The following is a 24,169-nucleotide window of genomic DNA, read 5'->3' as shown; positions in this document are numbered from 1 at the left end:
AAATCAGGCCACTGGTTCACTTCTGCATCAGGTGCCCCCTGCAGGTGTGTTTAATGTGGATGCAGGTCAGAAATATTCAGCCTGACCAGTCAGCGGCCATGTTTTAGCAACAAGCCATGCTTTCTGACACATTACTGTATTGGTTTTTACAGGATTAGACAACACAGGCCAGCCTTAATCTTCATGTCCCCGCTATAGGATACGTTCCTTTATCTAGAAAACAGCCATCTGCTTTTAAATGTAGTCCCTTTTTCTCACCAACACTTGGTGAACCTTTCATTATGGTATGAAGTGATGTGAGACGGATTTTTATCTTGTGATGTTGGAGATTATGCAGTGCCAGGCTCCTCGTATTAATGTCCTCTGGTCTCTTGAGACACCATTTAAAAACAAATCCTATGTACACATTTTCTGAAGCTGTGAAACTAAATGAATTTGAAATCTATGAGGATTTTCAACTCCTCTGATTTAGTCCGAGCAGTCATGAAACCTTTAGCGGTGAACAGGAGGGACTCTAGGATTTGATCGTTAGAAGAACCTAATCCCCCAGGGAGCAGCTGGAAATTGTGTTTGGGGGGTGCCAGTTCATATCTGAATTTTGAACCAAACTTTATGGATGAAAGAAGATAATTCTGAATCTAAATCTGCCAGCTGTATGAATAACTTTGGGCTTAACTGTTTGAGGGTAATAGTTTAAAGAAAATCCTCACATTTTGTTTCCAAAAGTGAGATAAGGCAAACTGAGCACCCTGTATCATACACAGAATGTCTCCAGGCACTTCTTGTCTCTCCAGGTGAAGCAGTTATAGCTGGTTTGTCACCCTAAATAAGAGAATCAACCAAACTATAAAATGCATAATTCAACAGTTTATATAAGTTTATGTAGACATTCGGGTTGTAGAACACTTTCTTTAAAAAGGGTATCATCTACAAACAGTGGAAATAAAATAATTTAAGGAACAAGCTATAAAACACTTCAGGGTTCTTCCAATCGTCATCAGCTGTTATGAGATCAAACAGGAAGCTCCTTCTGGGAGAGGTTCATCTTTATGATTCGGCCCGGAAAGATAACCGTGATCGACAAATGGTTAACAATCCTGGGCATAAATCGCTGTCACTCTTAGAAAAAAGTAAGAGGCTTAAATGTTGGAAACAACTGTATTTCCTACTTCTACGTGTAGTGGGGTGTAGTACGCTTGGCGTAGGAGCGCAACACTGCCCTCTAAGGACTAGATGAAAAGTGCTATTTGAGAGGAAGAGCCGCGCCGGGTATAAATGCTGCAGACGTTGTGTCCGCGCATCTCATTACCGCACAGAACGTACGTGCATCAAGCATACAGCAGCTTTAAGGCTAAATCATCGCTTTCCCAGACTCAAAATGTTCAAATATCTCTGCTGAAATTTGACCCCTTTGAAATCCAAGTACAAGCAATTAAATCAATCGTGTGAATTTTTTTTTACACCCCTTGAAATGTAATATCTGTATCCTTCAAACACCATGAAAGTTTCATGATAGTGTACACAAGATCCATTTCCTCATCTCACACAGAGCCGCTGTATAACGCTGTTTGAGTGTCTGTGTACATGTTTTTACTTAGTGACCTGAAAACCAAGGCTGTGATTGTTACACTGCAGACTAAATGTGGTGGAAATGCTAATTGTGACCGTGTCCATCTTATCACTTTAAAATCTAATATAAAATGTATTTTTGCACCGTCTTATCTCGACTTGGAAAATACTGAATGCAAACTCTATAATTTTTAACAAAGTGTGGGAGCCCAATAGTTAGGGTCGTGAATTGTGACATATTGTGAAGATTCATTGCAAAACCAATAATAAAGATAAAAGGCGGCAGATAAAGCGTGTTGTCGCGTACATACCTGTTCATTCAGAGTGTTGTAGCCACAAAAGGTGTTAATGACTTCTCCCAGCTGTGAAGAGATTAAATATGCAGCAGTCAGACACAAGGTTTGAAGTGTCACAACATGAGCTGAGACTGAATCACAGTGTGGGTCACATTTACTGGCCCCTCTGGTAAAGAGAAACAAAAACTTTAACTGGACAAGAAATATTTAGTGGAGAAAAATGAATTTCAAGTTATATTGACTAACCAATAACATGAAAGCTGATTGGCAGGCTGCGTGTTTTAGAAGTAAATATAAGTAAAGCACAATTCAGTGCTGCCGGAGCATTCTATTGTGCATTTCAGGTAACATTAATAGGCGTATGTAATGTATGTAAAATGAAGGCCTGTTAAAATAAATCATGACTTGAACACAAGAAAACATTGAAGAGTTTTTAAGACACTGTGGAAACCCTGCTTTGAGGTTGGAAGGTCCCTAGACATCTAGCTAATCTTTAGCTCTCCCATCCCAGATTTAAGTTTTGGGTCGCTCTAAAATATCAACATTACCTCCTGTCAGAAGAAACGTGTTGGTGAAAATAAAAGATTACTTGCGACATAAATATAAATATATATATAATACTTTTGAGTATAAAAATTGTGCAAAGATAAATGGTTAAAGATCCCCCTCTCTGTACGCTCCAAGCTTGTAAAATATCAGAGAAGAAGAAGAAGTGTTGTCCAACTGGCACAGACGGTTGTACAAAGTACTGAATGCCAATAATTGTGCTACCTATGATTCAGTTAAAAGAACTTATTTATAAGCCATGGAGTTCTTTTTTGGTCCACTTAATAATTCAACTCAAATGTTGGATTTATCTAAAATTGTCTGTGTCAAATTATGCGACTGCAATAAAAGATTTATTTTTGCACACCTTTAGTAGTGCAAACAGACAGGCATGTTCTTTTGAAAGACCTGCAACTCTCCGACCAGTTGGAGCATAAACCTGACGGCAGCCGACGCAGATAAGAACTGATAACAGCAGGTATGTCTTTTTAACCAGTTCTCTATGTGTGTGTGTGTGTGCGTGTGTGTGTGTGTGTGTGTGTGTGTGTGTGTATGAGTGTGTGTGTGTGTGTAAAGAGGGAGTACTACAGGATTCTGTTGTTAATTTGCCTGTTCACAGCTCCACTGCTTCCACAAACATTATCAGTCCTTTGAGCTCCGGGTCTGGAGTGCCTGTGGACCGGCGGAGGGGCCCATAGGGGGCTAACATTTTATTTAAACAAAGTAGTCTCCCAAAGGCCACACAGCTTTAAATAGCAGCATGTCTGCTGTTAGCTAGGCAATACATTTTCATTGTGCAGTCAATTACAGCTCTTTTGTGCAGATAAAAAGAGTCTCTCCTTGATTTGATAAAGCACCAGACATTTTTATCCTGGCTGCGATGGTCTCTTGACGTGTGTCTATCAGCAGGATATGAGATAAGCAAACAAGATGGCTGGGAGCTGCAGCTTCATGTCAATCTGATAATATTTCATGACCACATGTTATCCGTAGTTGGCCATTATCTGGCAGAAACAGGCTCAGCGAAATGTCTCATCTCTGTTTAAAGCATCCGTTTAGTCAGACAGAAGGTGTCACGGTTTTAACCAAATGCGGTTCGGCCGAGGCACAATTACAAATTAATTCATTCTCATCTTGCTTCAAGGATACACATTTCACAACAAGCAGATTCGTTTTTGATCAAGAGAGGAAATATCCGGCATGGTCTGTCTGCAGCTACTGCTACTTTGTACTAATTAAACTGGTCCTGGAACTGGAACCACTCACACTGAGCTCACAATGGGAACCGTGTCGCTTACAGACCATGTGTAGGAAAAACAGAAACAAACCACACAGCAAACAAAGAAATTTCATATTGCTCACGATAAATAACCATAATTATTTATTTTCCAACTTGATGCTGTTGGTCTGATCTAACAAATAACTGCTTGCTTCGTGATTACTAGCATTCTTTAAAAGAAATGATACAAACAATGTGAGACACATATTGCAGCAGTCTGCAGGGCAGGATGTATGTCCCCCACTTGATAAATGTGAGGAATCTCTTGTCAGAAGTAGATATTTTAATTAAGAAACAAAATGCCGCTTTCTAATATTCTACTTCTAATACAAGTAATCAGTCTTTTTCTTTAGGTAAATAAGTGTCAGCTTAGCTGAAATATCTCATACAAGTACTAAGTTTCTGCTGAAGTAAGATGGAAAGAAAGAATTTAGTGAGGAGGAAAACAGGGAACAGAGTGCATTCATGCACCAGAGCTCTTCACATTTGTACACGATCACCGGTTAGTGTGTCAGAAGCTAAAGACTAGCTATTGGTCATTGTGTTTCAGCATTATCTGTTTTTTAGGGAGGAGGTGCTTTAACGGAGCAATAAGTAATAATGACGCCTAACATTTCAAATCGGTACAACAAACAAAACAGCCCTCCTCCCCAGTCAAGAAAGATGAGGACATTGCACCGCTAAATTCAAGATGACGAGTGACAACTGTTCAGCCAAAGTAGGTTGTTTAGGCGCTTGGATTGAGCAACCCTGGAAACTTTCATCTGATTGGCTCAGGAACCAGGAAGTAAACACGGGCTACACACAGCACCGAAGTAGTTGTGGACCGTACCTCTAGGATCGAAAGTAGAAAGATCAGATTAAGACATTGTTGATAGACAGGACCGATTGTTTATAAGGAATGTTACGTCCATCCAGGGTAAGAATAATTTTGGCTAATTTTACAGTAAATTTCTTACTTATTGCTTCTTTAACAGTCATAATGTAAGGGTGGGTGATGACGATGTTAGATTGTGAAGGAGTGGTAAAAATTATTGACATCTTAGATCTTTCTTTTATAAAATGTCAAAATATGTCAGTCTCTTGAATTGCGATCCAATCACTGTCAGCATGACTTTGTCTGGTAAAACAAGTTTGCATTATTATCATGATGCTCACTTGGAGTAACTGTTACATCAGCCAATCCTGGGCAAGTTTAGCACTGTTCCATGCCTTCTGTGGATAACAGCTCTTCCTGTGGTCCACTAGAGTCCAAAAGCCTTAAAGGGGACTTTGTAACCCAATCAGACTGATAGACGTCGGTGACTTTGTTTCTTATTGGCTCTTGAAGCTCAACTTCATGTTTTCTAATAGTTTCAATGATTTTTGTTTCCACAGGTCAGTTTGTAACCATGCCTTTGTGTGATGAGTGATAGATAATCAAAAAACAAAAAAAGTGGTTAATCATAGTTGTTGGATCTATGTAAAAGGAAACATTTGTGACTACATGTCCCAGAAAGCTTTGCAGTTGCTTTTCTAGCCAGCTGTTATAGCTCCTTCCACACAGAATAAAAGCAGACATCAAAACATGCTTTTTCTCTGTGATAAGCAGTGTGGGTTACTCTGCGAACACAAATAACTGGGTTTTAAGAGATTGGCTGGCAAGTTCCTCCTTCATCCGCTCCATTGCTTTAAAGAAGAAAGCTCAGTGCAGCTTTGAAACCCAGCGGTGTGGAACCAGCAGATCTCCAACCCTTTTACCGATCGAGGCCAGTGAATCAGAGTGGATTGTGATCTGGGTACCAGAAAACGTAACGCAGATTTCCCGAGGAGACGAAAGCATCCATGTTTTTTTTTTGTTTTGTTCAGTTGACTTGCTTCGGTTTTTCAACATTTTAGCTTCCTGAACTGAAGTAAAATTGTGCCCCTTAATACCCATCTGACGCTCTGAGTCTCCAAATCCAACCACAGAAATCTTTCCCAGCCGGCAGAAGACGTCAAGAAGTAAATTAGTTTTATTTTACAGGGTTTTATTCTATCTTGGGCAGAATAAAGTAGGTTTTAGAAGTAGAGCGGCCCTAAACCGTCACTTTGTTCTTGATGTATTGAGCTGTTGCCTCAGACTACAAACTGAGTTTCATGCAAAGTTGACTAACTGTAGCAACACGACCAAAAGTCCGCCAGTAGTCCCGGGTCTGCTGGGCTCACCCTTGCTTTGTCTCCCTTTTTATGCCCAGGCTATTTACCACATGGTGTCCTGTTTCATGACTGTTTGGAGAAGCTAACTGTAGCAGCTAGAGGCTAAACAACATTGCATTCTTCCAAATGTGGCCTGGCTTTTGCCGGTGCTGCCTCAACGTTGATCATTAAACATGAATTATCACAGGAATGTTCCACCTCTGCTGACACACTCCAAGTTGATCCAAGGCTTTGTTTGTTTCAGATAACTTGCTGGTACTGGTTGACAATTATTACATGCTGGAATAAAAATGAAGACGTATTGACCTGTTCAAGTGTCTAGAAAGTGCTGATCCAAATTTACCAGAGTATCGTTTTGCATTTTGCCTTTTGATTATTAGTTAGTAGATGTGTATTTCTAGTTTCTATTTGGTTAATAAATTGTCAGATGAAGACAAAGTTGTTTGTGGTTATTTTTATATAAGAGAAATTTGCTGCCCAAAGGTTAGTGCTTGAATTACCCCTTTTTGAGTTAACAGCTGATAAGACATTATATGGTGATTTGGTTATCAATTATTAACTGCAAATTGCAATTATTAACAGTAACAAGGACCAGACAATGCTGAAATTCCACCATCAGTTAAAACATCCAAACACGTCTGCTAATGTTGGTTAATGATAATTATTAGTTCCCATTGTTAACTAATTATTCAGTGCTAGAACTCAATTATCAAATTAGTGTACTTTAAATATATGTATTTGTTGTGGATGAGTTTTAGTAGGGGTTCCATATTATTAATTATGATTTTTATTTAGAATCTCCACATTCATAATTAAAACCATAATTGCACAACATAGTTAGAATATACAATACAAGGGGACAATAATATTTTAACATATGGTCTGGTTGAATTGGAACGCTTTTTTTCCTTTAATTAAATAGTATTTGTAAACTTATTTGTCTATTTATACAAATTATCTTTGTCTAATATTGAAATAAGTTTAAGTGTCTGAAAATTTAAGAGTAAAAAAAAATACATTGCAGATATATTGTTCTTGTAACTGTGTGTCATACCACTGTGTGTCATATCAATAAAAAAATACAACTGAGATTAGAGAAAATAAGCAACACAAAAAGCGGTACAATGTTTATTTCTCCTTATCATGGGGGTTGGAGCACTCACCTTGCGCTGAACACAACAGGTGTATGGAACGCCACAGGCTAGTGGACCAGTACCATTGCAGAAATGGTACTGATTGACTCCCCAGTCCTTATATTCATCCCCTCCACAACAGGAAAACTGGAAAATAAAAGAGATGAGGCAGTTAGGAACCAGCATAGAAATGAAAGGATTACTACAGAGTTCTGAAAGAATGAAATACATCATTGATACAGCTCTAAAGCTCTGAGTAGGCAGACGTCAGACCAACTTCCATTGTTACGCCACTCACCTGCTAACATCCTCTGCTCCCCCATACCAGGACAAAGATAATCTTTCTGTAGCCCCAGCTGCTGCTGAACAGGCACTGTTTTCTCGATCACAGTGTCTGTGCCCACCTGAAGACTGCAGCCTTTAGTGACACGTTATTATTCTGAAGCAGGTCCCATATAAAATCAAGGCCAAGTTTCCACCACGCTGGAACCTTCTCTGCAATATAAAGAACCTGACTATGTGACAGCATAGGTCCCTACATGCAGCCCTTAAGCTGCATGGTGAGATCTGGGACCGAGCTGCCTTTTCAGGAGCGCTGTACCATTTTGCCAAAAATCTAAATTGCAATATAATTCAACCATAATTGGGATTTAATTTGGACTTTTCTCTGCATTAACCACAAACAACAGATTTCCATTGAAATAAAGCTATGAAATGTTTCATCTTTGGAGCACAAAAAGATTAAATGGCCATCAACGCTAAGCGTTGGTAAGACCACAGACTTCAATGCATTTTATTAGGATTTTAAGTGACTAACCAACACAAAGTAGGCAAGGCAAGGCAAGGCAAGGCAAATTTATTTATATAGCACAATTCAGTACAAAGACAATGCAAAGTGCTTTACATGATTAAAATATAGCAAAATAAAACAGAATAAGAGCAAGTAGGAATAAAATATAGAAAGAAAATAGAACAAAAAACTGGTGATTCAGTTAACTAGGACAGTTGAAGGCAATTTTAAACAAATGTGTTTTTAATCTTGATTTAAAGGAACTCAGGCTTTCCGCACTTTTACAGTTTTCTGGAAGTTTGTTCCAGATAATTGGAGCATAGGAACTAAATGCTGCTTCTCCATGTTTGGTTCTGGTTCTAGGTATGCAGAGTAGGCTGGAGCCAGAAGACCTTAGTGGTCTGGAGGGTTTATACGCTGATAACAAGTCTGTGATGTATTTAGGAGCTAAGCCATTTAAGGATTTATAGACTAACAGAAGTATTTTAAAGTCTATTCTCTGAGATACAGGGAGCCAGTGTAAGGACTTTAGAACTGGGGTTATGTGCTCTACTTTCTTAGTCTTAGTGAGGACGCGGGCAGCAGCGTTCTGGATCAGCTGCAGCTGTCTGATCCACTTTTTAGGCAGACCTGTAAAAACACCGTTGCAGTAATCAATTCGACTAAAAATAAACGCATGGATTAGTTTTTCTAGATCCTGCTGAGACATCAGTCCTTTAATCCTAGAAATGTTCTTCAAGTGATAGAAAGCCGACCTTGTAACTGTCTTTAGATGCTTTTGAAGGTTCAGGTCTGAGTCCATCACTACACCCAGGTTGCGGGCCTGATTAGTGGTTTTTAGCTGAAGCGACTGAAGCTGTGTGCTAACTTTTGATCTTTCCTCTATTGGTCCAAATATTATTACTTCAGTTTTGTTTTTATTCAATTGGAGAAAATTTTGGCACATCCACGTATTGATTTCTTCTAGGCATTTACTCAGTGCCTGAACTGGTCCATAGTCACCTGGTGACATGGTGATGTAGAGCTGTGTGTCGTCTGCATAGTTATGGTAGCTGATGTTGTTATTTTTTATTATCTGGGCTAGAGGGAGCATGTAGATATTGAAGAGGAGGGGACCCAGAATGGACCCTTGGGGAACCCCAAATGGGATTTTTGTCATCTCTGATGTAAAGTTACCTACTGATACAAAAAAGTCCCTGTCCTTTAAGTAGGATTTAAACCAGTTGAGTGCTGTACCAGAGAGGCCGACCCAGTTCTCCAGGCGTTCTAACAGAATGGAGTGATCGACAGTATCAAATGCTGCACTAAGGTCCAATAGTACCAGCACGGTGGTTCTTCCACAGTCTGTATTTATATGGATGTCATTAAACACCTTGATCAGGGCGGTCTCTGTACTGTGGTGAGCACGGAAACCTGACTGGAAAACGTCAAATCGGCTGGTCGTTATTAAGAAGGTGTTTAATTGTTGAAATACAGCTGTTGAAATAATTGTTGAAATACAGTAGCACCAGATTATAAATTTGTTAATCTGAACCGACTAGCCTGCAAATATGTAGAGGAAGGAGCTCCAGGTAGATTGGGACAAAACTCAACTTTCTCACTTGCATGCAAAATATAACGTATGGAAAGCACTTCACAACTGTTGGGCGTGTCATTTTGCTGCTTCTCTGGCTCCATCACGCAGCGGACCATTGCGTAGTACTACTCTAAGGGGCCTGCTCCTCGTCAAGCTAATAACTACTAGCGTTACTTTATGTTGTCTGAGAGGTCTAAAGCTGCGCTGATGCTTTTTCTAAGAGCTTTACTGACCTTTCCATGTTGCTGTCAAACATCAATTAGACAGTTTCGCTCATTAACAATGACCTCAACACTCAAATTTCAGCGTAATTTAGAAAACTTTCAGCGTCTCGGGCATTGATGCTGAAATGCACTGCAGAGAGCCCTGCCCACTGTGTGCTTCCATTTGCCTGTAAATTTGCTGATGACACAATTAAATGTTACTGAGGGAAAAAGAAAGGATCACTCTAAACTAAAACAAAATGTGTTTCAAAACAAACATGGATCTGGTGCAAAACGTGCATATTCTTTACAGTGTGATGAAGGATCTAGTTCATAGAAATGTACCCAACAGCAGCCCAGTATTTCTGGTACTTTTGCATATTTTCCTTAGTGACCATCTGCAGCAGCTACAGGTTCCTACTTATTTCTCAGCTTGTTGCTGTTACCCCGGTATCGAAAATGGAGTATTTATTCTTAGTGTCGATTTTGAGTTTGAAATTTGAGTATCTTGAAGCATCGCAAGTTTTTGGATGGAAAATGTAAAACAAATATTTTTGCAGCGCACTGAAGCACATCTGAGTGTGATTTAAGATTATTAATTAATACATTTACAAGTATATCCAGAAACCGGTTGGCTAAAGAATGACAAGCTGTCTTTGACAGGAACAGAAAAACACTAAAAAGAGCCTTTGGTTGCAGAACCACAGTTTAAACTGCATTAGTAACTTCAACATGAATCTAATCTAACAGAAGCCTCCTGTTTGGTTTTCTCCGCTCGTATTACCTCGTCTACCAGCTGCACTTCTGACTACCTCCCTGCTGCGAGAGGTGATTAGGCACTTGTCCCCGTCCTCTCTGCAAGAGACAGTCTGCCCACTCTTCCATTGAGAAAATGCCATTCAAAGTGACAACAGGTTCTGTGCAGCTGTCTCCCCTCCCAGTTAAACATGACAAAGTGCCACAATTTCCCTGTGAGCCGCTACCTTTCAGTAACTATCCACACTTGGTTCTCTCCAAACCTGCAGGGAGGGCAGCGCCAGGGGATAAAATAGCCTCGGCCGCAAGTCGCGGGAGAAATAATGTCAGTCCCACAGAGCGGTTCTTAGTTCAAATCCATAGCAATAGGGCATTTCAAAAGGCTGATGTCAGAACAAGTGCTGTGTGAAAGTAGATGCACATGCAACAAGCATTTAGAGTGCAGGGATTGTTGGAAGGTAAAGTCCTTGTTTGACAGGCACCACAGTGGCTACAATCACTGCTAGCACAATACTTCAACACTTGGACACCTCACCTTTGAAGCTTCTGGGTAATTTACTGATCAATATTACTCCCTGAGAGAAACAAAAATGTTTCCTTAATGTAGTCCCACAGACTGATGCTGGCTCACTTCAAATTACACAATAATGAAGGGATACAAGTTTTGGATTAATGAGTTAACCTAGGGCTGAACGATGTAGAAAAAAAGCATATTGATTAAATAGAAATCATATTAATCAGTATCGATAATGATCAAAACAGATCAAAATATACATTTTATGCTGTTTCTTAATTACCATTTTTAAATAAATGGATTCAAACACAACCCTTTATTCAACCAACGTTTCACCAAAACTGTAAGTGTTAAAAAAGAAAAAAAACACGTGCTCTCTGAACTGTCTGAAGGCTGATGGAGCTTTCCTGGGTCTGTGATTGGTTGGGAGGATGCAATGATTGTAGTATTAACCTACATGATAGAACTAGAATGCACTGTTCCTTTATTAAACTTTTTAATCGACCCCTGTTTTTTATATTGAGCCACACGTCTATCGATCAATATATATCTTTATTGATTTATCGTCCAGCCCTAAGTTAACCTAAAGTTAACCTAACTCATTCAGCTATGATGTTCAGAATGCTTCAGTATCTGTTTTTTCTTAACAAATCATTTGTCCCAGCAGAGGTTTGTGCAGGACAGCCTCAGCTCCAACACAGGTTAGGAGTTTGTTAAAGTGCTAAGCTGCCATTAGCATGCTTCCTCTCTGTTTAGATATGTCCAGCTGATGACCCGGCTCGTAACATATTTTAATGCAAGTCCAATTTATCGTGTATGGGAAAAACTTATTGAATGAATTCATATCAGCACTTTTCTTTGAATGTCATAATTGTTGAAGATTAGTGTTTCAGCTGCTCTCTGGGCAACTCTAAACAGCTAAATAGCTGATCTGTAAACAGAAGACAGAGAAGTCGCATTACAGAGATGGACAAAAAACGGCAACAAGCACAACAGTCTGTCTTTCAATGAGATCACTATTGTAAAGGGTAAAAAACACTAGTTAATAATACTAGGTTGTTAAGTCCAGTATACACTCCATTTTTAGCAATCTTCTAAGACTGTTCCATGACACACTGTTCAACCTGGATGCAATATTTTTTGACTATTACATCTTTAATTAGTTCTGACTAATAATCTTTAACTGCCAAATCGGTTATCGCATTTGTGTCGGTTATCTGACAAAAATACAAACCATCACAAGCTACACACTGCCACCATAAGAACACTAAAAATAATAGTATTTTGATAAAAAAAAAAAAAACTTTCACTTGATAACAGCAACAAGCAACAGCATTAAAAATATGAATACATGTAAAAATTTGAATTAAGAAACGTAAAAAAATAAATAATGAATAAAATCACAAATGTAACAACGGGGTCAATCACAAAAACTCATTCCTGTAGGAGCTAAACATTTAAGGTAAAATATCCAGAACACCGCTCTCTTTTTCCTAATAAAATTAATATTACCCCCTCTTTTACTGGTTTTGATGGCTTTTTCACATTTTTGATATATTGACAATTTTTGCAAGCCCCACATTTAAATTTCCCCTGTAGGTTATGTGTTATCAGGGTTGTTTCTGGGGAGTTATGATAAGCTTGAAAAATGAAAAATAGTAAAACAATACAATTTAGAAACAGGTGAAAACATAAAAACAAAAGGAAACACCAATATTAAAACAATGAAGTTTAGGATTAGCATTGATTTAGGCTGCATAAGATAAGGTGAACAAGTGAGTCTTTGCTTGGCTTTAAAAATCTCCACAGAACCTGCCAGCCGAAAGTCTAGAGGGAGATTGTTCCACAGAGATAAGGCACGAAAGAAAAAAAGCACGCTACCCTACAGTTTTCCTTTTAGCCTTAGGAACTTTTAAAAGACCTGTGCCCTGAGATCGAAGAGCACGGGGTGGAACGTACAGGTGCAAAATGTTGGCTAATTAAAAGAGCACCAGACCATTTAGTGTCATGTAGGTGAGCAGCGCGACCTTAAAATCAGCTCGAACCTGACAAGGCAACCAGTCAGGGATGTCAGTACTGGAGTGATATGATCGTATTTCCTAGTTTAGATGCAAACAGCTGTGTTTTAAACCATCTACAGGTGTCTAAAACTTTTCTTTGGTAACCCAGAAACGAAAGCCTTACAACAATTAATTCATGAAGATACAAATGCACGAATAAGAACCTCTGCGTTTTTGAAAGATAAATACTGTCTGATTTTGGAAATGTTATTTACGATGGCAAAACGCAGTCCTTGTGACGTTTTTGATGTGTGATTCAAAGGACAGCGCCAGGCCAAACCACACTGCCAAGTTCTTTATTTTGTCCCTGCATCTTATAACATTCATTTTCTAGGTGAAATTTTTGAGGTCCAATAACATTTAAATCTGTCTTGTTGGCATTAAGAAGCAGGAAATTATTAGATAACCAGCCGGAAATTTCACACAAGCACGTTTCAATTTTTGACAAGTCAACCCTGTTACCAGTGGTTAAAGGCACATAAACTTGCAAGTCATCAGCGTAACAATGAAAGGTTACATTGAAAGAACATAAAACAAGGCCAAGCGACAGCAGATACAGGGAAAATAGCAATGGGTCAAGCACAGATCCTTGAGGAACCCCGTGCCTCTCGGCACTGGTCTCAGAGAGATCATTTTTAAAGCTATCATTTTGGGATCTACCAGCCATGAGAGTAAATTTCCCCTGACTCCAATAAAGTTTTCGAGTCTGTCCAGCAAAATGCAAATGTCCAAATTGTCAAATGCAGCACTTAGGTCCAGCAATAGTTAGGCTGAAGTACAATCGTTGTCTACATTTACCAGCAGATCGTTTAATACTCTAATGAGAGCTGTTTCTGTAGAGTGGTTTGATCTAAAAGCAGACTGAAATGGCTCGAACAAATCATTTCTTGAGAGATGGTCGGTAAGCTGCTGAGAGACTACTTTTTCAAAGATTTTTGACAAAAATGAGGATTGTGGGAAAGGTCTGTAGTTTGCAGCTGAGTCAACATCCAGTCCAGACTTTTTCAAGATTGGTATTAGCATTGCTGATTTAGATCAAGCAAGAAAGATGTCAGTAGCCAGTGAATTATTTAGTATTTGCAAAATGTAGGGTCCTAATACCGACCATAGTTCTTTTATAGCCCAGGCTGGCAGAGGGTCCAAAGGACAGGTCGTGCATCGAGCCACGTTAACAATCTTACTTAATCCAGCCAAGGAGATAACCCTGAAGTCCGAGAACCGTGGAATGAGTGATCTGAGTTCTCAGTGCTTCAACCTTATCTCTAAAAAGAAAGTTATGAACCGTTAAATTTGAACTGCAGGTGGTTGATTTAGTCTCAGTAAAATGGGACACTGTGCTAACTAAACGTTTTGAATTATGCTTGCGGCTCATAATGAGATTTGAGAAGTAGATCCATGTAGACATGGGATGATTGAAAAAGCGACAAAGTGACTTTCCAAGCCTGGAGAAATACTTCAAGTCTAGAGTATCACCAACGCTTTTCCACATTTTCTCCTCGAGTTTATAAGTTCTGCTACTGAAATAAATTGTTCCATAATAAACATACAGAGCATATATCTATAGTGTAAACAGGGATCTGGTCAGTGCAAATATATCCAGCAGCAGCCTGGTATAATTTTTGTCTTTCTAGTAATTTTTCATGATATTTTCTTTAGTCATCTATAAGAGCTAGGGTTTCTGCTCACCTTTGTCATTATTAGCCACATTAGCTTACAATGCAACTAGGCGGAGATCTAATAGTTTGTTTGCACCGCAATAGAACGAAGCGTTGCTTGGTTCACAATGACGTGGTTCATGGTTGACGGCTTAAAAGCTGAGCTCTGTCAACAGAAGTAAAACCAAGTAAAAGCTCCTCCTACCTTCAGCTGGACATAGTCCAAGATGTTTTTGAAGTCAAGATCATCGTAGTAGTGTTTAATTCCTTCCCTTATAGTGCTCTGAAACAACGCCACCGTCTGTACAGCACAGAGAGGAAGAAACACACAAAGGGTTGAGGTTTGATCCCAATCCCAACACAAACAAAGCAACACAGACTGACCTGACTGCAAATAATCAGATCACTGAGTCAAATGTCAAGATCTGTACAGGATATGTAATGTTTACCTTCTTTTCAAAGATGAGAGCCATGGCGAGTGTGATTGCCTGGAGGAGCAGCAGCACACACAGCACACAGAGGAACTGTGGGGGGAGAAAGGACGGGGGATCATACAGCTTCCTCTAAATTTATCAGATAAGAAGTATGTCTGCATTAAGAAAAGTTTAGACTGTTGCGTTTCTAAAATGTAAAATGGTTAAGTCTTCTTAAAATTGTAATCTGTTACAAAAAGAGATGCATCAAAGCTTTTCACTGGCTTGGACTGAATCCCAGTTTTCTTTCTGTCCTCCTAATTGTTTTATGTAGACTTTGTTCCAGTTTTAGAATTTAATTTATCTATAAAAATGTGCTGTTAGATTCCTTGATGGAGGCTGAAGTTTTCCAACAAATCAGAGATTATAAGATCATCCCTAACAAAGCATCTGTTCCTTACCCTTTATCTGATACAAAGTGCACCAAAGAACACGCACATCATTGCATTCACAAACTAAAAAGCGTTTTCAGTCTTGACGCATTTAATTGACTAGGAAAACATCAGATTTTTCAGAATTTGACCTGCGCATCAGCAGGAAAACTGGCAATGGAGTTGTGACGTTACATAGGTCTGGATCAATTTTCTAACTCAGCACATCAACACAGAGGGAGATGGTCTTATTTAACAAATCACAACTTTCACTGCTCAGACACGCATTGGACTCCTCCTCTGTGGGTATGCTTAGATTTTGGGTTAAAGCTTCTGCTGAACATCCGATTGGTCTATGCCAACGCTGCGTGGATCCTGTTCTGTATTAATAATTCTTACCACTAGCAGTGGTTAGAGAAAAGGAAGAAGGACAAGGTTTCTGAGATAAAACAGTAATTATTCATGGCCTATTGTGAGTCAAACATATTGGATATTCTTTCTTTTTTCTATTGTGAACTTTCACCACTTCATTGGTTTATTGACTTTCTAATCTTCTTCCCCAAAATACAGACGTCACCGACTTTTCAGTCTCTAACTAATTAACTTTTTATGACCGATTATCTAGCTATGGCAAATTAGACTGTTGCATAGCAACCGCAATAATGCAGCCCTACTGCTTTTGAGCTTTTTTCCTGTGTTACAGACAAAACCAACAGCTGTGTCTTTGCATGCAGAAAGAGAAAAAGACCATCAAACTGTTTGGTGGTATTAAGGTTTTATGAACTGAGCTGTTGTGTACTCATTTCAAACGGTATCTCTGACATTTGGTGTTTGTGGTAATTTATGTAATTACAGACACATGAACTGCAGTTAACACACGTGTTTGCTTTGAATTTGTAGCTGAACAGATAATCTAATGAGAATAAACTCTAAAATATTAGTCACAGAACATGAATCCAAGCAGTAATCATCGGGAACTTTTGCTTCTTCACCGTCACACTTTCCCAACAGATTGCGTTACGCAATACGCTGTATTGTTAAAAGCTGCATTCCTACCATATGCAGCAGGGTCTTGTTGTCCCTGAGGGATCCAACCATTCCCACTACGGACACAGTGAACATCACCAGGCCGAGCAGGATGAGCACCACGGCAGGAGCCAGGAAAAGACCCTCCAGGGTGCGATTCTTCTGCCTTTCAACTTCCGCGTACACTCCCACACACAACACGCAGAGACCCATGAGCTGTAGGGAAAAGAAAGACGGTTCATGACATGAACACCTCTGGTCTGTGATGGACAGCGGCAGACATTTATGTCCATTTGTTTAATTCAATTCAATTCAATTCAATTTTATTTATATAGCGCCAAATCATGAAACATGTCATCTCAAGGCACTTTACAAAGTCAAGTTCAATCATATTATACAGATTGGGTCAGATTATACAGATTGGTCAAAAATGTCCTATATAAGGAAACCAGTTGATTGCATCAAAGTCCCGACAAGCAGCATTAATGCAAACTAAAGTGAGAACAAATATTTCTGCTTCTTTTCACAGCAAAGGTGTAAGTTTAAAATGAAAGGATTTTACTTAAAACTGTCAGTGAGTCTGTTTAACAGCAGCTCACGTTTCACACAATTAAATGGATTCAAAAAATCAACAAAGAGGAACACATAATTGTGTTTCCTGTCCACGGAGTCAGTAATACCCTAATAAAACTGTAAGGAGCATCATTTTAAACTGAGTGCAGCAATCCCGGAGAAAACAGTGGTGCTTAGTTATGACATGAATAAATGCCAAAAGACATAATTTTTGTTACACAGCAAAATAAATGTTAGATTAAAAGAGTGAAATCCCTAAAAGCACATGTGAGGTTAGGCCTACTGAGGCCAAGTGGCTTTTATTGTTGCTGTTTTTGATTTAATAACAACATGAAAGATATGTGGTGAATACATCAGCGCCACTCACCTTGTCTTGCTTTCTTTCATCACTTATTAAACCAGAGTAGGACTATTTTGTTGCATCACTAGATAGCAGGACAATTTTACTAAATAAACTCCTTAGATGCATGATTAAAAACTTATAATTTACCAAAGTCTACAAACCTGTCCAGTTCATTAACGTTTTCCTCTAGAAAGAGATAAAATGCTGAGTGCTCCTGAATATATATTTAACCCAAATCCATGTTCAGAACTAGGGGCGGGAAATATGGACATTACATTTTATCACGATATAATGTGGTACTAAAAAAAAAAATTCTGAAACTTGATGAGGATTTTGTACGTTCCAAAGTAACCAGCCTTGGTGTCGCCATAGACAGAGATTTTAAATTTTAAACAAACGCCGTTTTAAAATCACGTTTTTATCATCTCCGTCTTTTATCTAAGGTAAAACCTTTTTTTATCTTTTAACTTCTTTGAGCAGGTTTTACACTTTTATTTCTAGCCGTCTGGACTACTGCAATGCACTTTATTCAGGCATTAGCCAACGAGCTCTTTCCCGTCGGCAGTCCAAAATACAGCGGCTCGTCTTTTAACAAGGACCAGAAAACACATTACACCAATAATTGTGTCTCTGCACTGGCTCCCTGTTCCTTTTAGAATTGATTTTAAAATTTTATTCTTTACGTTTAAAGCCTTGAATGGGATGGTTCTTTAATACATCGTCGACCTCCTCCAGATTTACTCTCCGGCACATGATCTGAGGTCTGAGGGCCATCTTCAGCTAATAGTGCCTAAGACGAGGGTTAAATCCAGAGGGGACAGAGCCTTTTCTGTAGTTGGCACCAGACTTTGGAATACTTTACCCCTCCATATAAGAACAGGCTCCACAGTAGAGTGTTTTAAATCTCGTTTTAAGACTCACTTTCGTTCTTTGGCCTTTAACACCGTGTAGTTATGTGGTCCTCTGTCTCCTTTTTAGTTTATTTTTTGTTATGTACAGCACATTGGAAACTATATAAATAAAGTGCATTGGATTGGACTGGATTACTATCATGATAACCATAAAAGTGATAATAAAAGACTATTACCAGCTTCTTCTAGTATTTTTTGGTACCTTTATGGCTGTGACTTCAATTATAGCCCCATAAATACAAATGCTGTCCTTAAAAAAGGTATTTAATGATGCAACATATATCAAACATTCGAAATATGCCTTCATCGAGAAACAAGTTACATAAAGAAATTAGTTTTTTTTTAATCACTAAACTGCACACAGAATGGTATGTAATTATATTTTTGAATTTATTGACATTTATTGATGCCCTAAAGAAACCAACAAAGGAGAAAAAAGCTAAAAAAAAAACAAAAAAACAATTCTGACAATACTGGCAGTTTTTGGCGTTTTCAGACATTACTAATCGGAATTTATCGTTGTCAAGATAAACACAAATTCATATCATTAAAAAAATTTATAACGATAAAACAATGCGATAAAGGCCCAGCCCTATTCAGAACCTTTCAACACTTAAACAATATTAATGGAAGAACCACTGAGCCCTACATCAGATACTACAGATAAAACCATGTAAAGCAGCATTATCAGTCGATACAAGGTTAAATTGGACCCGAATCGGACCAAGGTGAACGTCGTTTTTTTATCGGTATCAGTAGAGTTGAGTAGACGTCAACTCTGATCTCTGTAGCTTCACTTCAACTTCCTCAGAGGCCAATGGAAGGTTTTTAGCACAACAGATATGAACATGAGTAGTAAATTGGCATGCTTTAGTTCTGGGTCACTGATAGTAACCTGATGTCATTAAAAACAATGCAGATGCAGCTGGCACTTCAAAAGTTAAAGGAAAATGGGCGAAGGAACGGTAAGCTGCATGTTTCAGTGAAATAAGTAAGGCTAAATGGTTGCTACTTATGTCAGGTGTTGATATGGAGCAAGTAGAATTTGTTTCAGAGTAGAACCACTGAGGTCTCACACATATGCAAGAGGTAGTTAGTTATATGGGCAAACTAAGAATAACAGGATCTTGTGGTACGAGATCTAGCGGTATTTAAACACCATATTTGTTGTCAAGTCTGTCTCTTAAGGCACTTTTGTAGTCCATCTTGTCTATAAAGTATAGTATCAGTAAGTCTATATCTTGACCTGCTGATACTATTCCACTGCAATGCGCTTTCCTCTGTAATGTTTACGTTTCTTCGCTGTTTATGTACAGCACTTTGAATTGTCTTATTGAAATGTGCTTTACAAGTAAACTTGCCTGGCCCAGTTACTATCAGCCTGTCACTTTGGCTGATAAGGTTAATGGGAATTATTATAATTAACCCTAGATTTGAAGGTTCAAGCTTTCACCTTGACACCCTGTTCTGTTTATGCTGGAGAGAGTTATTTTGAGTCATAGAACGTATTCAGCTGCCCTGTTCTGTTGGCGGAGTGGACTTCTTTTTGTGTAGGCTGGATACGGTCTTACAAAAGCAAAAACGTGTTTGTGTGGCATCATTGGGCACGAAAGAGGGTTGCACAATATTTAGCAAATTTATCGTTGTCTCAAAAGAACCGAACGCAATAAAATCATCAATATTGCAAGAATTAGTAGGCCAGCGATAACTGTTATTTATTGAAGTAATATGTATTTAGGCTCTCTGTGCTAGTGAAACGTTTGGACAAGACACGAATACCGCTGAATTAAGCATTTGATTACTTATCCAAAGTCACATGATTATCACAACATTCACCACGATAACAGCATATTGCATGTTTTCTGAAAAGTCCTAGTACCTGGTATTGAGCGACGAGATTTGAACTGACAAATCTATTAATAATGATGCGAAATGAGAGTGGACTGCATTTTATCACTGAAAGTTCCAACAGTTTACAAGCCTAGACTGATCAAATCAGGGCTGGATTATGCTACAGCTAGCCATGAATGTGATTTATGAAACCTTTATTACTATTAGAAAGAACACAAATACAGGCAATTTCTACATTTTCTAGCATTATTACATACATATTTAAATGGATACAACAATTTTTATAAATAAGGAGCCAAGTGAAGAGCCAGCTGGGTAACCAAAATCAACTAGAAAATATTAGTTTAATCTTACTTAAATGATTATTCTATTTTACACACAACTAACAACCTATAGACACATTGGGAGTATTGCACAGTGTGAAAGGGGGGGATCAGCATAGGTTGCATTCAAATTGAAAATTTCATTCGGTCAACACATCACCACATTATTTTCATTTCGTTAATGGAAAATGCTAGAATATATGAGGTAACCATCTTTGCTTCTGTGCTATTGATTTTCATATGGACCCAGAGGCAATCTACTCCAACTCCATTTACTGCTCAGAACTCACTAGAAAACCTTGTTAAGTAATTAAGGCTGGGTTTCCACATTCAGTGTCAGCACTAACATGCCTTGTAGCTTTAATAAATATATGACTGTGCTAAAGACTCAAAAGAAAAGGTTTAGGGAAAGGATCTCAATATACCCCTAATCCATGGCAATGGTGGCTAAAAACTGACACCGCCCAGATCTGATCAGCAGAACCCACATGAACTTGACTTTTAAAACTATGCCACTCTCATTCAAGCCTCTAAATGTCCATCAAACTGTATCATCATCTGTCAAAGATGGCCGAAGCACAGGCTGGGTGAGTGTCGGTCAATCCCTCCGCACACCTGCAGTTTTACTTCCATCATTAGGATCCTACTTTAATGGCATTAACTAAACCTATCATTCCCACAGCAACGATAGCTTTAATTAAGTCTGCACGGCTTGCTTGGGGCCAAAGGAGCCTTTGTCTGCCGAGCAAGTCCTCAGTGGCCTAAATCACAGCAGCCGAAAAGAGAGATAGAGGAAGAGGCAAATCACATTAGAGGGATCCAGGAGTGCTAATGGGCTCAAGCTACTAATGCTTTACAATCATATTCAACAGAACGATTCAGCATACTTTTTTTTTTTTTTTGGAGATGAAAATACCATCACAATGTGTAACTGAATAGGGATGCTAAAGAATACTAATATTTGCTTCCTACTGCAAGGTCACAGCATGAACATTTACATCAGATTTACATTTAGAACTCTGGAAGTCAGGGTAAATGCCAAACTCTGTTTATGCTAATCCAAACGTTTTTCTACAAAACTATCTTTCCAATAAAATACACATAGTATCCAAAATATTACACTTTGTTAAAATCGCAACTGGCATCAAAGTTTACCAGGGTTTGAAAATGTTCCTGTTCAAAATTGTTCAGAGATCCTCGTTCATACCATCCTTATAGTTTAAGGTTCTTGTTACAAGATATCAAGGATAGTACTGCAGTGAGCAGTACTGCGTCTTTCCCACTTATTCCTGCACACAGCCGGTCAGCTGGCTTAAAGAAGGCTCAGACACGTTTCACTCAATTGCAAAAATAACAAAATAGCCGATTTTGGAATATTTCTGGTCACTAAAGAGTCTAATCGTCAGTCTGTAATACTTCCTTTTGAATGCTTACGTTTTGCTTCAGTTTATACTCAAAATAAAAACAAATGAAGGCTATAACTGTAAAAAAATATATAATTATAAAATATTAATTTTAGAAGTATGAATGATTGTTATTTTTTGTTAGAAAAAAGTTAAATAAAGATATGCATTTTTGTTGGTGTTTTGTGTGTTTATACCGTGAAACTTTAGCATAATGGAGGACCAATCCTGTGACTGAATTTATTTTTTTAATATAATTTTTATGAAGAATGAAGGAATTAATAAATAGTTTAATAAATAATTCACTCGTCCGATACATATTTTAACAAACTAATTAATATACCATTACATGCAACAACATAAAAAGATATAAATCATTCAACAACTTTAGAAAATATCAGACATTCATAAATATTTAAATATGAATTTATAGCTGCTATATTATATCTCGGTGCCATTATTGTCATTGTTTTTACAATGTCTGTTTATTTTCTTTTATTCTATTTTTAGCAGATGTGAATTAATTAATTTATTTTTTACCCAGCCCCAGAAAGATGGGAACAAAATAGGCACAGGGAAGTCAGATTACAACAGGGACATGTTGACAGAAATACACCTGTGTAAAAGAAAAAAATAATCTAAAAAAATTGAATAGTGAATATTGGTGTAAATATAGTTGTGAGGGAATAAATATATTTTAAAAGGGACAGGGGAAATAATATATTTAAATAACTCACATCCATCAATGATCAAAGAAAAATAGAAAAGTTGAAAAACTAAATTAGAATAATGGCATATAGACAACTTCTAACATCTAAACATTGAAACTGAAATATAAATTTGTGTCTGATCTTTTGGCCAGTTATTGCTACATTGTTTTCTTTTTTTCATTTTGTTGCACTTAATGGCATATTAATCCACATGTTAACATATTTAATGGGGTGAGTATTGCATTTATTAAGCTATTTATTTCTGAATGTTATCCTTATAAAGGCAGGATTGGTCCTCCCTATGGAAATTTCACCAAAGACTTTCATATCTTGAGAATTTGATACCAGTCCGAGCCCATTTTTAATTCTGTAAAGAAATGGTGTGGTAAGCAATCACACTTTGTTGAATTATATACTTGATCTCTCACCATGTTTTCCTCACATCAAGTCAAAGACAACAGAAGGCGCTGAATGTTAAAAGGTCAAAGCTGTAGTGGCAGGAATGACATAGTTTCTGTGCACTGAACAGCAGCAGAACTTAACTTCTGTATTTCTGTCGGCAGAATCAATTCAGTTATCATCCCTTTAAGAGCATCCAACGCCCTGCACCACCGTGCTGTTTGATCGCTGTACATTGTCTCTGGGCCGAATGCCACCGTGAATATGACGGCAAATTACGTTAAAACACTGTCCGTGTTTTGGCGCAACGCCCGCGTATTACACAAAATTAATTGTACGATGTTTTGAATATTTTCCCTCTGATATGAATCATTCATCTGTTCGCTGGTATCCACAGAACCCACAGCTATAACAATTACATACGCCGGTGGCTGCTTTCCTCACTGAATCCAGCCCCTAAAAGTGCGATCCGACACAGGGACAGTGATTTTAATTCAATCGCAGATAAACCCAGAGAAATGTAAGCGAGTGTAGCGATTTAAAGGGAGAAGAGCGCTTTGGTTGAGGGCGATGTTCTACTTTAAATTAAAATTACTATCAAACGGGTCGTAAAATTGGCTTGGGGTGTATGCCGAATTGTGGACAGGATTGCACCCTTTTATAATGTCTAGAAATTTGTGTTTTTCGTCAACATCTAATGGCCTGAAGCAATCAGGACATTAAAAAACAAGTGTCTTGTGAAGGAAGACTGGAAAAGATGCTTCGAAAGGTGGCTGATGACCAAGGATCTACACTCCAGCAATTCACAGAGGATCCAGACATAATAAAACACACGTCACACTTACCGAGAAAAGCATTGAGTAGACATTTAGTGTGAACTTGATGAAGTAGTAGAAATGGTTGGTTTTTCTCACTTCGGAGTAGGACGGCATGGTGGCTTGCCTTTATCAAGCTAGCTCACAGTCTGGCTAGCTCGCCTTCGTGTAGTGTAAAGGAAAATAGATGTTAGTGATGTATAAAATATCCCCTTTGGGATACGAGAAACATTTAATAGAGGTAACGGTATATTAAATAGGCAGCAGCGATCATTTCTCAAACAGTGCTGTTGTACAGTCGCCGAAACGAAAGCACTTCCGTGCGGCTAGCCGCCCCACGCTTTGTTTTGACTCCATTCTTAAAGGAGCAGTCACACAAATAGACCCCTTGCATCTGACGTCACAGTCACGTGATC

At 38.3% G+C, this 24,169-nt stretch overlaps 1 protein-coding gene across 1 annotated transcript in view; it reads right to left on the bottom strand.

The window, feature by feature from the left end:
* Window positions 1-23,924, bottom strand: part of zgc:110329 (tetraspanin) — a 28,591-nt gene extending 4,667 nt beyond the window's left edge. Inside the window, exons 1-6 of the mRNA XM_012849433.3 lie at window positions 23,784-23,924; window positions 16,456-16,641; window positions 15,005-15,079; window positions 14,761-14,856; window positions 7,032-7,148; window positions 1,881-1,931 (exon numbers count right to left, since the gene is read on the bottom strand). Coding sequence (XP_012704887.2) covers window positions 1,881-1,931; window positions 7,032-7,148; window positions 14,761-14,856; window positions 15,005-15,079; window positions 16,456-16,641; window positions 23,784-23,870 — 612 coding nt within the window. The 5' untranslated portion in view covers window positions 23,871-23,924. The remainder of the gene's footprint in view (window positions 1-1,880; window positions 1,932-7,031; window positions 7,149-14,760; window positions 14,857-15,004; window positions 15,080-16,455; window positions 16,642-23,783) is intronic.
* Window positions 23,925-24,169: the final 245 nt, after the last annotated feature.

The sequence above is a fragment of the Fundulus heteroclitus genome, chromosome 12 (assembly GCF_011125445.2).
Source record: "Fundulus heteroclitus isolate FHET01 chromosome 12, MU-UCD_Fhet_4.1, whole genome shotgun sequence".
NCBI lineage: Eukaryota > Metazoa > Chordata > Actinopteri > Cyprinodontiformes > Fundulidae > Fundulus > Fundulus heteroclitus.
The sequence above is the reverse complement of the archived record's forward strand: the minus strand, read 5'-3'. Positions and strand labels throughout refer to the sequence as shown.